The sequence below is a fragment of the Enoplosus armatus genome, chromosome 12 (genome assembly GCF_043641665.1).
Source record: "Enoplosus armatus isolate fEnoArm2 chromosome 12, fEnoArm2.hap1, whole genome shotgun sequence".
NCBI lineage: Eukaryota > Metazoa > Chordata > Actinopteri > Centrarchiformes > Enoplosidae > Enoplosus > Enoplosus armatus.
In genome coordinates, this window is record NC_092191.1 from 23,373,196 (window position 1) to 23,389,974 (window position 16,779).

Below are 16,779 nucleotides of genomic sequence, written 5' to 3' on the forward strand. Positions count from 1 at the left end.
AATAGGTGGGGTAGTAAACAGTGACCGAGTTTAGGTGGGGCCCCGAGGTGCACGCTTCATCCCCCTTTTATTCCTCTATGTCAATAAATGTTCCCTGTATTTGATAGAGTGGTTTGACATTTGTGTGTCTCTGCTTTTGTTAGCTCTAATGCTCCAATGCTTTGCCTGCTGAATAACTTCTATAGGTATAATAATAATAATAATAATAATAAAGGCACATGAGGACACCTTGCATGATCAAGCAACGTGTGAGGTGGAAGACAGATACTGTGCTCCTTCCTTTCTGACGAGCAGCGTAGCCATAAATCAAACCCAAACCTCTCTCAGCTTGGACGGAGTGCATGCCCACCACCCCCACCACCACCACCACCACCCCAACATGTTCAAGGCGTCAACTGCTGCTCTCCGGATAAATAAACGGCCAGCTATTTCGGGGGCCTCCACTGAGCAACAGTTCTGCCTCGCCAGGCTAGAATTTGGCTTGGAAATGTAATGGTGTGTTTCACAGCAATAATAACTCCATCACCCCCCCCAAGATAGAGACAATTCAGGGAAGGTCTTGTTATAGCTGCTTATGTCAGGCTCATATTAAGGGATCGGGATTGCACAAACCACAACCAGAGGGGGTGAATGGAAAGATCAAAGGAGAACATAGAAACAGAACGCACCGCCATTTTAAACAAATACACACAAATACAAATGGAGTCTGGTATGAAGCTGCTGATTTGTATCAATAAACTCATCCTTTCTCCAAATGGGAAAACTACATGTTTGTCTCTAGTGGGAAACAGTGTGTGTGTGTGTGTGTGTGTGTGTGTTTTGGAGTTTTGACAAAATGCCTTTACACATGAAAACTGGCGATGGTGATTTTAATCCGACAAAAGAATAAGAAATGCTGTGTGTAAATGACTATCACTAATGCCCTGATGCTACTTTAAACCACTTTGTTTCTTTGATGAAGACTTCACAGTCGATATTTTGTTGTTGTTGTTGTTGTCGCATTTGCATTATTGCTACCTTACATTTGTGTTTTCAGGGAGAACATAAACGGAGAATAGAAATATTTCAGTCGAGTCGAAAGCGTCCCTCCACCCTCAGTCGGGCAGTCTCCCTGAGATGTGATGTTCTTCTCACGAATTTTAATTTCTGAGAAAAAAGACACCTTCATTTTAAGGGTTATTAGTTAGTTAGTTCGTTTACATCTTTACCTATTTATTATAAAAGGGTTGGGCTATTAAAACGTATGCATGATAGTGAAATTAATAGAAAATCATGATATAGAGGTAGAGTTGTGCTCCTAAAAATATAAAGAAACATATGTCTGATGCATTGCAATGTCCACAGGAAATACTCTACTTTAGAATTTATATACAAAGTATACAAAAAGTTCACTATTTAGATTAATTGTACAGTTAATTGTTCTGTGCTGTTATTGTTTTTTTTTTAACGCACTGAATATAATGAAATATACATAAAGATATTTCCAAAGAAGAAGGCTACTTTTCCCATCTTTTGTGTAATTATATGTTGGTGGGGGGGGGGGGGGGGGGGGGGGGGGTCAATGGTAAAATAGGGGTTCCACTAAACACACTCATTATGTTATGTATATATCACAATTAGAATAGCCTGTTGTTGCAGTGTGTGTGTATGTGTGTGTGTGTGTGTGTGTGTGTGTGTGTGGGGGGGGGGGGGGGTAATAGGCTGCAATTATGTTTTCCGTACAGAATGAAACGTGCGCGAGGCCCGACATATGAGGATGAAGCCTGACATGTGTCTGTCTGCCTGTCTGTCTGCCTGTCTGTCTGCCTGCAGAGCCTGGTTATGGATTTTAACCTGCTGACGGACAGCGAGGCCCGCAGCCCGGCGCTGTCGCTCTCCGACTCCGGGACCCCGCAGCACGACCAGGGATGTAAAGGCCAGGACAACAGCGGTACGTCGACGAGGAAATATTCGATGATGATGATAATAATAATAATAATAATAACTAATAAGAATAAAAGAGATTGCAATTCTTTTCTGCTTTAATAACACCCCCCCCCCCCACACACACACACACACACACACACACATTTTTAAACCAGAGCCAATGAACATTAAAAAAAATTAAAAATAAGAAGAAGAAGAAGAAAACATGCCATAAACAACGCAGCGTTTCGCTTGTCAAACGGCCTCGGGAGGACCATGCCCTCTGCTGAGCCCCCCCCCCCCGCCCCCCAGTCGAGAGGGTTCTCTGCGTCAGTCTGTGCACCGACTGTAATAGTAATAAGGTATGGGGACTCGTTTGACTTTGCATATGAAAATTCATGAGGAGCCTAACTCCATTTCAAATTTTGGGATTTGATTCAACTTTATTTAAAAACCAGAATCAGAATCAGAATCAGAAACACTTTATTGATCCCCGGGGGGAAATTGTACAAAAAGAAATCATTATTATGATCCATTCAATCCACCATATCTATAGGTCTACTTCAGTGATCTATATTTAATAATAATAATAAAAACAAAAACATCTAACGGATGAATGGTTTAAACTATTATGGTTGACCAAGAATATATTTTTTTGGGGGGGGGGGGGGGGGGGAAGAATTTGGGATTTGGCAAAATATTAGCTGCTAGTTATTAGTTGTCACGTGATAACGGGTGGTCATACATTTATGTCTGTGTAATTGAATGCTGAGTGCTGATTGGTGGATTCTTAGTGATGATCCCTTATGTGGTCATATGCTGTATTTCCTCTGATTCAACTCTGTTCCTCCTGTTTTTTTTTTGAAAAGTTTGGAACAGTTCTTACAGCATTATAACTTTTCCCATACATAGCCTATAACACCCCCCCCCCCCCCCTCCCCTCCCCATTTGTCTATCTATATCTATCTAGTGGTATGTGTGTGTGTGTTTATGTGTGCGTAACCCAATCTAATTGCTAAACTGTGTGTGTGGTCAGAAATCCAGCCCTAACAAACTGTCAAACGCAAACTATTTTGGAAAGAAATGCGGTGCAAAATGCTGCCATGAATATCTCCTCAAGGAAGACTCGTGCAGTTCATTTAGGCTGACGTGCATTTAGTCTGAAGTGAAACCTCTCTCTAATGGGACCTGATGCTTTTTTAAAAAACATTTTTTTTTTTTAATGGGGCTTGAATATCAAATTGATTCTATTAAAACAGGCCCAGATGATGATGATGTGTGTGTGTGTTAGCACGAAGCCCTTATTGACAGATATCCCAATTGCATTTCTCTTGCATTGATGGTGGGTGGGAGGATCACCCAATTATCGAAACGTGGTAATGACACATTGTTTTAAATTATGCCATTTTTTTTGGTTTGTTTGTTTGTTTTTCTAAATGTGACTTACATGTTTTATTAATCACACGTACAGGTCCACAGTGAAACCCCTTTCAATATGTACATCGTTGCTGAATTTGTGTGGTGTTCAACAAAACACGCACGATTTAAAGAAAAGAAAAGAAACAAAAGGCCTCCTGACCTCCGTGTATATATATAATATATATATTTATATATATATTATATATATATACTATCCTGGCTACACAAGTTTCCAGCAAATAGCCACGTCCTGGCGTCGCCTTAAGGAAATGCACTATATGGACACATATTTTCCTCCCGTCTTTCTCTCTGAAAGCAAACAAGAGAGGGAACAATATTGAAGTAACACCAGTCCTGAATTATCCATGATGGGATTTAATGACATTACAAATACTTTTTTTTTTTTTTTTTACAGTTTATTGCTGGCTTTTGTTCCGCCTTTATAATGAACACAAAACACAACAACGTTCAATCTGGAAGTGAAGTATGAATACGGCTGCCACACCTTACCACACCAAGGTTGCCACCCATGCCACAGGCGCAAGTACGCGGCCTGTTGTCGTGCACCCGTTCTCTCTAAAAGACAAAGGTGGAGCCTGACTTTGATTATAACCCTTGAGAGCACGTTTGGCAGACTGCTTTTAAAAGATCCTGATAGTCCACATGTCCTCGTTACTGCTCTTTGATTATGTGTGGAACACGGCAGCCTTTTTCTTTCTGAGAATATATTCTGAATTTTGCCGTTTTGTTTCTTCCACGTGTTAAAAAAAAAATAAATAAATAAAAAATTGCAGTGGTTTTCCCAGATTAAAGCCTTCAGAGACGCTGACCTGGAACTGCTCTGTCGTGTCGGGCACATCATCAGCCAGATTGCTCTTATAGTTGGTCAGCGCGTCGCTCTGAAAAAGGGCTGCCCTTTCCTCTGTATTGTGTTGTAGACTTTGGCCTTAAGTGACAGCTTATCCAGTGTCAGTTTACTGCCAGATAACAGCCTCGGTCTGGCCCTTATTGGTTTTGCTGGTGGCCCATGTGGAGCCTCTTTTTAAACCCCGCTGATCATTTCGAACGGCTCCAGAGAGCTAAGCCCTCGCCAAACAGAGCCCGACTTGCCCCAGTCACAAAAGCCTGATCCGCGGGATTAGCTGGCCAACTAATTTCACTTCTTTCTGTGAGGTCCTCAAATTGCGGGGAGTAAGATCTGGCAGAGAGAGAGAGGGGGGGGGGGGGGCTGGCAGACATAACATGGGATGTGTGGCCCTTTAAACTCAACCCGCACTGGGGGACAAACGCAACCACCCCGCTGTCCCTTTACATCTTTTGCTACGTGTTTGGAATCATTCTCTCTTTTGTCATTTTCTGATGCTGATGCAATCCAAGGGTGAAAAGGTGTCAGACCAGGTGTCAGTTAGAGCAGGGGGGGGGGGTTCAAATGTTCTGCAGAGGAGCTCTGTATTTAGGTGCATTTCCTGTCTAAAATCTTTACTCTCTCTCTCTGAGTGAGTGTATATGCTTTTGGATGCTCAGTGCATTCAGTGCTGTCACCGTGTACTACTGGTGACTCCTTGTTTCACAGGTACCAAAGCATCTCAATAATTACCCAGAAGGGAACCGATGCGCAATTCTTAATGTCATGATTCCTTTAGGGGGACTATAAAATCTGATACTAATTACAATAAAATCTGATACTAATTACAAGGAACATGGATGTTCACACATGTTCAGAAGTGCATTTAATAAATAACTCGTTTTCAACTCAAAGCACGGCAGGCCGAGTGAAAAGCTGAGCACCCAGTTGAAAATAAAGCTTTCAGTTATAAGAAAAGATCAACTATTATAAATGATTCTAATATCTTTTGTTGAAATTGTGTCTTTTTTTTTCCCCCCATGATTAAACTTTTAGCAGCAACAACAAACTTCACCCTACAACTTTTATCTTTTTCCATTTGGCGTGGAGGCAGCTAAGGACATTTAAATACAAATACCACAGTTGAGGTACTTCTACTCCACTACATTTCAGAGTGAAACATCGACAGCAATAGCGACTATAGTTAATGAGCTGACATACATAACATAGTCCATGATGAACTCAGAAATGTACGTATTTGCGTAGATTAAACTACACGACATTATAAAAATGCATTCAAAGCAGCTCCACCTTAAACAGCGACGATATTGAAACACTGCTTATGCCTTCAAATATTACTAACAATAATGCAATGTTTTAATATATATAATAATATAATACTCTGAAATATGCCATTCTGCTTAATGAGCACTTTCACCTTTGACACTTTAAGTGCATTTTTGCTGATAATACTTTGTCTAAAGTAAAAGTAATTCTGAATGCAGGACTTTTACTTGTAACGACATGCAAGCATATTGTTTGCTGGTTCTTACAAACGCAAACTGCAAATTGCCAAGTTTACTGCCTATAATTAGCACTAAATTAGCCCTTTCGCAAATAAATGGACGGTTATGGTAAAATAAAGTACTACTGTACCTCATCCTTTTCAAAACTCAAAATGTGCGACATCTGCGGTACAATGTATGCATTTCTACAATTTTTACAAAGTAAAATTATATTTGAAGCACACAGTGGTGTATTGAACGGGTTACAGGGAGGAGTTGCCTTCCACTCAGACATATTTATTGGTCTAAATGTTTCATTCATTTCATTGATATAGCCGTCTGTAGCGCATTCTGAAGAAGTCTGAATTCAAGATTAATTTACTCGATTTTTCGGGAGCTTTTGAGTAGTAGATTTTAAAACTACTGTCTCGAAGGTCAAGAATTGTGTCATGTTATCCCAGAGTCCTCATGAAATCACTTTTGTCCTTTCTATGCCATCATCTGCAGACACAGAGAAGTCCCACCAGAACCAGCTGGATGAGTCCAGTGCCGAGGACAGCTCTCTGAAGAAGAAGCAGCGGCGGCAGAGGACTCACTTCACCAGCCAGCAGCTTCAGGAGCTGGAGGCCACCTTCCAGAGGAACCGCTACCCCGACATGAGCACCAGAGAGGAAATCGCGGTGTGGACCAACCTCACTGAGGCACGGGTCAGGGTGGGTACACAGAACCCTGATCATATTGTAAAATATCAAAATCACAGTGTACAGACATTTATGGAGCATATGCTCCTGAAGTGGATGAACTCTTTCCATTTTGGACATATTATAAACTATGCTCTCGAGCAATCTCGTGTGCAAAGGTGACTCCCAAATGAGTCGACCCTTAGGTTTTAATGGACCCCCATGGCCTTACCCTTAGTGCTGCTCTCAAACTTTACATTCTTAGACCCGCTACTGGTAATGGTAGCACATTAATCTTTTACTACGACTGTACCACCGAGATCGGTACAAGACATGCCTTGACCAACGCAGCTCCCTGTGCCGTTTTAAAGCAGGACCCCCTGCTGAGGCTCTAGGAATGTGAACATTTTTTGGTATGCTGTTCGTTCTTGGCCTTCATTCATCTGCTGAGGAAGACTAGTTTTTTTAGATTTAGATTGAGAGTCAACTTTTCATGCTCAACGTTAAAGCTGCTATAAAATGAATGATGGCGTTTGTCTGTGTCTGCTGGTTGTGTGAAGAAGCAATTGCCCACAAGTTTGCCACATCAAAGTAAAAGGTGATAATATGTCATTGTTGTATTTAAAGCCTTTTAGGTGTTTTACAGATAGTGGGGGTTTATTTTATTTTTTATTTTTTATATAATGTTCAATTAAAGCCATATATAACTAAAAATGTTAGCATTTTTCAAAATCTTTAAATCTGGCTATAGAGTGTTGCAGTGATGACGTATTTTTGTAGGCAAACTCGGAAGTTAGCGCCGCCCCTGGTTCCCTCGACAAAAAGCCAATGGGATTTTTCCATGGGATTTTGGATTATTGCAGAAAATAAACTCTGTGGTTTATAATACTTATGATAGACGTTTTGTTCAGCAAGATAATCTTCACTAATGAACACCACTTATGACTTTTTTGAAGCGTAAATGGAATCGCCAGAAGTAAAAAGCTAACGTTAGGCTATAAAGGAACTACAGCACGGTCTTCAACGTCACCACCACCAAGCTTCACTTTGAAGAGAATATAGATAGATATAGATATACAGACAGATAGATATAGAGTATAAACACAACAAGGCTGTAAAGGCGGACTACTGAGTAGATGACTTTCCGTGTTTAATGTCCGCGACGACCTCTGTAGTCTCATTTAGCCGCTTGTTAGCAACCGCCTTTTTTAAAGACACGTAAAAGCTTCAAACTTCACGAGTGGGGGGGTATCTACTGACGTACTTTATGTCGAAGAACAAAATGTTGAAACCTCTAAAGCTTGTGTTAACCACAGACCTTATCTCAGGCATCTAACCAAAATCCCATTCAAAAAACCTGTTGACTTCCAGACGAGGGAACCGGAAGTGTAAAAATGTGAACTCATTTCTGGGTTTTAGGACTCATTCTTGCAGCACTCTATTACCATAAAAAATAGCAGAATATATAATATAGAAAGAAAATATAAGGTTACAGTTCGGTCATCCCATGGAAACCAGTGTAGCAATATTGTCACAAATGTTACAGCGACCATCTGCTCTAGTTCTATACAATTTTGAAATATGCCGTTATCATTGCCAAAGCTAAATATTGGTACAGTGCTAACCCTTTTGTAGTCAGATTATATACAATCAGTTCCCTGTGATGTAACTGCAGGGGAAAACATATGATTCCGAAATGGTTCGGGTTAGGGTTATTAACCCAAAATAGAAACGTATTATTTCATATTATTAGCATGCTAACATTTGCTAATTAGCACTATAAGTGTAAAGTACAAGTGCAAGGACAATGGGAATGTCATGACGGGAAGGTCACAAATCAGAATATTGGAGGGGAACTTTAATGTTTATACCACATTTGATAGCATTTAGTAGCATATCTCCGAAATGCGCGGCTACCAAACCGGAACTAAACGGAGGACATTCATCGGGTGGTTCAAAATACGACTCCCAATGAATATTACGTAGTTCCACGTTTTGCAAGATGTGTAAACAGGCAACTGTTTGCTAACAAGTGTATGTATAATATATCACATGTTGGGTTTACAGCCTTTTTTATGCAAGTGGCCAAAAAGTCCAAAAACTTAAACTACAGGTTTAAGGTTCGATAACAAGTCCAATGTGTTACTTCCACACGCTTTAGTCACTCTTCCTAAATGTCTCACTACTTTAAATTGGACATTATTCCAGAAGAGATATCAAGGGTCCTGACAATGTATTTTTAAAAAAAATATATTCTAAAAGGTGATGCTGCGTAGTGTATGCCCCTGTCATCGCTAAGAATGCTTAGCCTACATTTGAAATGAATGTCTGAATTACATGGTTACAGATTTCGCCATTGGGAACTGAGAACGTCAAACGTTCAAATTCACTATACAATTCAATTCATCATTCACTATACAGCCGACCTGCTGGGGATCCTCATTCTCACAGACGGGCAATACACTTTAGACCCACCATCACCATCAAATCAATCAAGAGTATTTTGGTCTCCTCCTCGTGCAATCATTTGCCCATTTCACAGAAGACGGATAAATATGGCTGCAGACAAGCCACTGAATAACCTTGACATTCAGCCTTTTCCACAAACCTTCAAACGGCATTGCCTCCGAGTCGCGCCAAAGATTGGGTAGCTTCTGTCCTCCAGCGTGGGGTTTCCCCTGCTGTCACTGAGTGGGATGGAAAACTCAGAGTCATGCACTTTATGCTCATATTAATGGTCAACAGCATTCTGTTACTATAATAACAGAGGATTGGATGATACACAGCATGCATGCCAAGGGAGCAGGGAGACAGCGGCTGAATATCAACACAGGAAAGACCTGTAAAAGCTTTACGAGGATTAAAGAGATAACACATTTGATACCAAATGATTTTAATGTAAAACAAATACATGAGTGTTAACAGATGACCGTTGGACTTAATGTATTTGTGTCTTTTTATGTGTCCACAACTGAACGCTTTGTCTTAATTCAGAGTAAAAGTTTGTGTACAACTTTACACTCCGAGAGGAAACTCTGCACTTTTCCCTCAGATCCCTCAATTTAGATTTTCCACTAAAGCTTTAATCCTATTCATATCCTCCAAATATAGGACCATAAAATGACAAATGTGAAGATTGCCCTTCCTTGACATTTCTTTCATTGTGATCTCACTATTCAAATAAGTCAATGATTAGTTTTAATAAGCCTTGCCTAACACGACTGTTTGATGATACACTTCTACTTACTTTCAGGGGATCATTATGTCTTTCCAAAATTCTGGAAGCATTTGCACACAATATTACTGAAAGTGTTTGAGAGGGGTTAGGATACTCTGACTGGATGTGTTTTAGAATTAGACTTTATTGAAGGGAAAAGTCCTTTGAAAATAATTCAACCTCGGTCATTCTATTTTTTCCTTGTGTGGAAAAAAACCCAACATTAATCTCAATTCTAAGTGAAGCTTTGAAAACATCTCATGCCTTATGATTGACAAGTGGGTGAAATGATTCACGTCACCCGCTTAAGCATTGCTGACTGATCGTGTGCAAGTCGCAGAATTTTTCATATTTTACCCCGCATTACCACTTGCCTCTCACTGCCATAGAGCGCAGGAAGGAGTCCTAAAACCCGGAAATGAGTTTGCTTTTTAACACTTCCGGTTCCCTTGTCTCAAAGTCAGTGTTTTTTTTTTTAATGGGTTTTTGGTTAGATGCCGGAAATAAGGTCTGCTGAGATTTCAATATTTTGTTTTATGCCAAAACACAGTAAATACTTCACTCGTGAATTTTGAAGCTTTTACGTGTCTTAAAAAAGGCGGTTGCTAACAAGCGGTTAAATGAGACTACAGAGGTTGTCGTGGACATTAAACGTCTTCATGCCGAACGCGGAAAGTCATCTACTCACTAGTCCGCCTTCACAGCCTCGTTGTGTTTATACTCTATATCTATCTGTCTATATATCTATATTCTCTTAAAAGTGAAGCTTAGTGGTGGTGACGTTGAAGTAATGCGACCGTGGTGGAGTTCCTTTGTAGCCTAATGTTAGCTTTTTACTTCTGCTGATTCCATTTATGCTTCAAAACTCATAAAAGTGGCGTTCATTAGTGAAGATTATCTCGCTGAACAAAATGTTTAAGTATCATAAACTTTTGTTTTGCCACAGAGTTTATTTTCTGCAATAATCCAGAATCCCATGGAACAATCCCATTGGCTTTTTGTCGAGGGAACCAGGGGCGATGCATGGCCATCATTCCTACTGTACCGTAGAGATCTGGGAAAGCAGTCCACAACACTACAACCAGGAAATTGCTGAATTTTCATATTCATTCTTTTGTGTATTTCTTCATTTTCCTTGGCCCAAAAGTAGGCAGAATCTTTTAATGCATTTGAAATGTCTCGATAAAACCTTTAAAGACCTTGAAAACACATTTTCTTAATGTTTCCTATTATGAGCAATGGCATCCTACATGAACACAAAATATTCTGCCAAAGTTCCAACAGTTTTATGTAAGGATGCTTTTTTCTGTAGTTTATTTAGTCATGCATATTTCATGTTATCGAGAGAAGCCCTTTCTAGGGGCTCAGAGGGGAGCATCGGGGCTCAAAGAGGGTTCAACAAATAGACGCTCAAACTATTTTGTCTCCTTTTGGCTTCCCTAGGTATGGTTCAAGAATCGACGTGCCAAGTGGAGAAAACGGGAGAGGAACCAGCAGGCAGAGCTATGCAAAAATGGCTTTGGTGCCCAGTTCAATGGACTCATGCAGCCCTACGATGATATGTACACGGGTTACTCCTACAACAACTGGGCCACCAAGAGCCTAGCGAGCAGCCCGCTCTCTGCCAAGAGCTTCCCATTCTTTAACTCAATGAATGTAAGCCCCCTGTCATCCCAGCCCATGTTCCCGCCCCCAAGCTCCATCCCCTCCATGAACATGGCCTCTAGCATGGTGCCCTCAGCGGTCGCTGGGGTCCCCACTACGGGGCTCAACAACCTGGGCAACCTCAACAACCTCAACAGCCCCACGGCGCTCAACACGGTAGCAGTGACCGCGGCCACATGCCCCTACGCCACCACAGCCAGTCCTTACATGTACAGAGACACCTGCAACTCCAGCCTGGCCAGCCTGCGGCTCAAGGCCAAGCAGCACACCAACTTTGCGTATCCAGCGGTGCAGAACCCCGTGTCCAACCTGAGCCCCTGCCAATACGCTGTGGACCGGCCGGTATGAAGAAGAAGCTCCGACGACGACCCCTGACCCAACCCGACCAGCTGTAAGTCCACTACCCCACTTCACGTCTCTTCAGTTCCATTTCTAAACTGCCAGATGTGCTGCAGACTGGCAGATTGTGTTCCGACGGTGCACAATTAGAATATTCAAAACTGACAACACAACAAATAGGCATGCCTGGATGGACCACCACTCTTCGAAGGAATTCTCTCCAGTTTGTGAGACTTTGTCGCCGAACTGACCAACTGCTTCAAAGGATTTCTAAAGATTATTATCCATTATATTTTTCCCCCCCTTCTTTTGAACTGCATGATTGAGTAAACGTAGAAACCAAGGGTAAATAAAACAAGGATGCTTCAAGTGGACTGGTGATCAACATCTTGGCCCAAAAAACATCAAATGTGATCTTTGCTACTTTCGCAGGAGAAGGGACCTGTGGTTGCAATGCGGGAGAAATGGAGGATGTATATAATGGACATTTTTTCTGTTTTGTATGTGACAAAAAAAAAAAAAAATTTGAAAACGTACTTTAAAGATGAGAAAAGCATGTTCTTCAAAAGCAAAAGGCCCTAGGTTGATGCACTATGAGCACATCCGTTAGGAACTTTGTTGTGAACTCCTCTCCTCTTGGAATGGTTATAGGTCAAAGGTCAGCTCGGACGGGGCAAGGGGAGGGCAGTCCTGGAAAGTGAACACACAAAAAAAACAACAATTTACTCACACACACACATACCAGAATATCAGCAAGATTTTTCAAGTAAAACTCTAAAAAGCCATTGAGTATATAGATTTGTGTGGTGTTATACAAAGGGAGTCAATGACTGTAAAGAAAAAAAAAAAACAATGTATGTAAGAGTGCAGTTGTCATAACAAGAAAACAAGCTTTTTTTTCTGGTGTAGCCTGCTTTGTCTCATTAAAGAACCAATTAAATGATCCGTTTTTATGAACTACAAATGGACTTTGACATTGAGCAAACCGGTACATGTCCTTCTATATCTCTAATCTGTAGCCTATGGAGGCCAAAACGCTATATCCGCACAACAATGAGCGCAATGCCATGGAAACCCTGACTCAATTCCATGGCAACACTTATGCAACGATGAAAGAGAGTAGTAGGCTGGAGGGGTGGGGGGGTGGGGAGGATATAGATGTTCCCGATGGTTTGCTCACCGATATGTTTGACCTACACTCTGTGTGGTAACCACAGGCTATCCAGTAACACAGCAGGAATTCAGAGGCCGAGGCTACAGCAGCGCCAGGATTACATAAGGGCCTCAAGGAGCCAGGTATCCCGGCTGAGCCACAAACAAGGGGTTAGCAGCCCATCAATCCCCATCAGCCCCTGCAACTGTTTATTGCTCTGACATTTGCACTGTTGTCTTTTTTTTTTTTGTCCTTTAGGATGATTTCTAGGTAAAATCTACAAAGTCACATTTTGAATCCCATGGCTTCTCTTAAATATCTTGTCACAAGGGTGGAAATCAACATTTGGACCATCCAACACTGACATTCTGCCACTACCACACAAATTCTACTGCTTATAGTAGTAGAAGTACTGCTCATAAAGTATATTTTAAACAAATCTTATTAAAGTGTTCTTACACTTTAATTGACACGTATTACAACTAAAAACAAATATTCTCAAAAGTAAAGTATCAAAGTACAATTTGTTTTGGCATATTGAAATACAAAACGGAAAACAATCAGTAGATGGGCTGCTGATTGGTTGTTCATTTTTGACCTGCCATGAGAAGTTTAATAACTAACCAATAACTCAAGGTCCACTTACTAGCTCCAAATTCAATTTGTGAGCCCCCAAAAATATGAACTATTGTTGGAGTAACACATAAAACAGCCTGTGATTTGGAGCTGCCGTTTACAGAACCTGACTTTAAAACTACAAATTGACGTTCCAACTATTTTATCTCCATGGAATATAACCGTAATCTTCACTCAAGGTCCACTTACTCCACTTTTATTCCCCCAGAGCTTTCCAGAGTCCTTACCAGCGAGTCTGCTCCGCAAAAGTAAGTAAAAAGACATTGAATTCATGTTTTGTTTTTTTGTTTTTTTTTATAAATAGTTGTTCATATAGTGAAAAGACACTGTACAAAATATATAAAATAATGTGATATATAATTTTCATAAACAAATGTGGAAATTAAACAGACAAAACATTCTGCATTAAAAAAAAAACAATCTTTCCGGCAATTAGTTCATAATTGCATAGTTCTCTCCAGGAGACTTTCTAAGAAATTATTATTCAATTACAGGCCCATTAGACAGTTTTGTTTCCCCAACATGAGTAGAGATGCTGTATCAAAACCCTCTCCCCACTGACTACAAGAAGAATACTGGGTCTAAAAATACTTAAAATCAGCCAGAAAAAAAACTTCATAATTAACTTCCTCAAGGTTGCTAAAAACCTACACATTTCCAAAAGAAAATAGGTGTCATCAGAGGCAGCCATGGCCCTGTTGACATGCTACCAAAAATACTAAGCCGGAAAAGCTGAATCTTAGAGCAGAGCGATGAATCAGACAACATTAATAATACTGTATACCTGTACCCACAGACTGCACTCAAAAAAGGTGCAGAAAGTTGCAAATAAAATTGCAAATGGTGGTGAGACAGCTCCTAAAAGATAACATTTTTTGCATTCTGATTTTTTGGTCTCCGGTTTCACGGAAGTTTGATGGCGCATATGTTGCATCATTTCCTGACAGTATAAAACAAGCAAAGTATGTTGATATCTTGTGTACCAACTGCAAAAAACAGCATGCTATAAAGATCCACATATACAAATGACATGCAGCATGACATTGGGACACAGCGATTGTGTCTCCAGGTTTGCCGATTCTCATGTTCTCATTCATTTCTTTTAGTAATAGTTATAGTTTAAAATGCATTGTCGTTCAGTTAAATTGGTGTTTTCGGTTTGATCGACAGTGTTGACACGTGCTCACGTGGAGTCTGACCAAAATGTCTCATTAGATTAAATTCATGTTAGGGGCATCCGAGAACATCAGTGCGGGAACCACCCATGTCACATCCAAGATAGATAGTTATTGACCAGAAATCTTAATCAAAGGCCAAGTCAACCCCATAAATTGGCAAATTGATACATCCATATTTATCAATAATCAAGAAATTCCAGTTCAAAATGTTTGAAATGTATTACTATTTTCAAAACACAAAAAAAAAAAACACAAAAAAAAACAGGCACTGAGGAGCTTTCCAAATCAATTTGCTGATCCGACAGCAGCTATTCTCCCGGTGGCCCTGACAAACCTATTTTGTGGAGTGAGTTGAAGCGGTCACAGTATGTGCTCTTCATCACCACGCCACAACCAAAGAATCAATATTCCACCGGAGGGGAGATGTGTTGCCGGTCCCTGATGTTTACTCAGTGCAAAACTACAGCTAGCGAGGAGAGAGAGAGAGAGAGAGAGAGAGAGAGAGAGAGAGAGAGAGAGAGAGAGAGAGAGAGAGAGAGAGAGAGAGAGAGAGAACAGATCGTGGCCTGGAAAAAAAAAAAAAATACAGAAGCAGAGGAAGATTACCTCGGAGAATAGAGAGGAGTAACAGATGGAGGAATTAGAGGTGGAACATACGCGGTTCTACATGACACCAGGTCTGTTGAAATCGTTTTAAAATTTGACCCAGAACCATGAGAACTGAGTATTCATGGGTCAGAACGTCGACGTGTTCCCATCGTAATGATGGCCTCATATATATATGTTTACTTTACTGACTGTTCACTGCAAAAAAAAGACACTGAAAATGCAGAGATGTTCACCAAACATTCAAAGCCAAGGCACTGCATTCACAACATATCTGCTTAACAGTCTGGATGTTTCCCTTGTAGATCATGATTCTCCGGACACGTTCAAAGTCTGTGCACGACTCAAAAAGAAAAACAACAAAAAAAAACCCCTCCAAAATGAGAATAAAATACCACAAATTGTATTTCTGGCTTAGAACTTGGTATGGACAACATCATGCCAGCACCAAGCCAAAGACTCATTAGGCGACATGCTTGTGTGCTACTGGATCCGTGTGTAACCTGTCACTGAAGCTCTCTCTTACAGTCAGATTAGTTGAAGGCAGTTCATGTTTACATTTGATACAAGCTTCCACTGACATGGAGGGAGATGTAAGATGATATCGTGAAACACATACACATTTTTTTAATGCAACACCAATCCTGCAAACTGTTACCCAGAGACATCAAATCAGCGTTACACATAAAAACGTGATGGCCCATATTTTCTACTTAATTTTGCTAAAAAAAAAAAAAACAATCACACGGTGACAAAGCGGCTTTGAACGGCCATTTGTAAACACACGCAGCTTTACAATAATCACAATGAGGATGAATTGATTTACTTAAAAAAAAAAAAAAACAGATTATGCAGAATTTGTCCGTTAAATTGAACATTAACATGTTGATGATGTGTGTATTATTAAAAATCTATCAGGTGTTTCCTGCCCACAAGGGGTAATTTTTCCGCTGACCTGCACCCATAAATCTGTCAGTTGCATAAACTGCCTGGTTATGATTTGAGGAAGTGCAGTCTATTTGCATTTCATTATTCCCCACTGATAGGGTAGATCGTCCCGGAGGAGGAGGACTAAATGAAATAAATACAATTAAGACTCGAGCAGAAGTGTTGGAAACACAAAAGAGTGAGGGAGTCATTCCGCACACTCTCCTTACCCGTTTGTTCCTGGTATGGGATTAGAAGAAATTAGAACTGGCACTGATACAAGCTTTCCAAAGTTATTAACTAAACAAAGTGACTTTTTGGGGATACTTTTGATGAGCTGTTTGCTCAGCCTATTTAAAGTGAGATAAGTCTCTGGGAGTTAATTGCGAGCAGTGATTTAGGTAGCAGTGATTTTAAGTTTCGTCGAGGTGAAGATAAGATTAACAAAATTCTTCTTTTTGCCACGTGACTATATGGATGTTTGTTACAGGTGTTTTTGTTCAAGTATGTTTTCTGGTGTGCGGCGATCTCCTGGCCAGCTCCAGAGTTTTCGTTTGCTCAGAGGCGGAAGTATTCAGTTCCTTTACTTAAGTAAAAGTACCATTACATATACTCCATTACAAGTAAAGGTCCTGCATTCTTCTTAAGTAAAAGTACAGAAATTTTATCAGCAAAAAGTAAATGTTCTTCTTCTGTGACTGTTCT

The 16,779-nt window shown here is 40.4% G+C and overlaps 1 protein-coding gene across 1 annotated transcript; it reads left to right on the forward strand.

Moving 5' to 3' along the window:
• Positions 1-1,821: 1,821 nt before the first annotated feature.
• Positions 1,822-11,583, forward strand: pitx3 (paired-like homeodomain 3). The gene is made up of 3 exons (XM_070915938.1): positions 1,822-1,930; positions 6,181-6,386; positions 11,014-11,583. The coding sequence occupies exons 1-3, from the start codon at positions 1,822-1,824 to the stop codon at positions 11,581-11,583; spliced, it is 885 nt and encodes a 294-aa protein (XP_070772039.1).
• Positions 11,584-16,779: the final 5,196 nt, after the last annotated feature.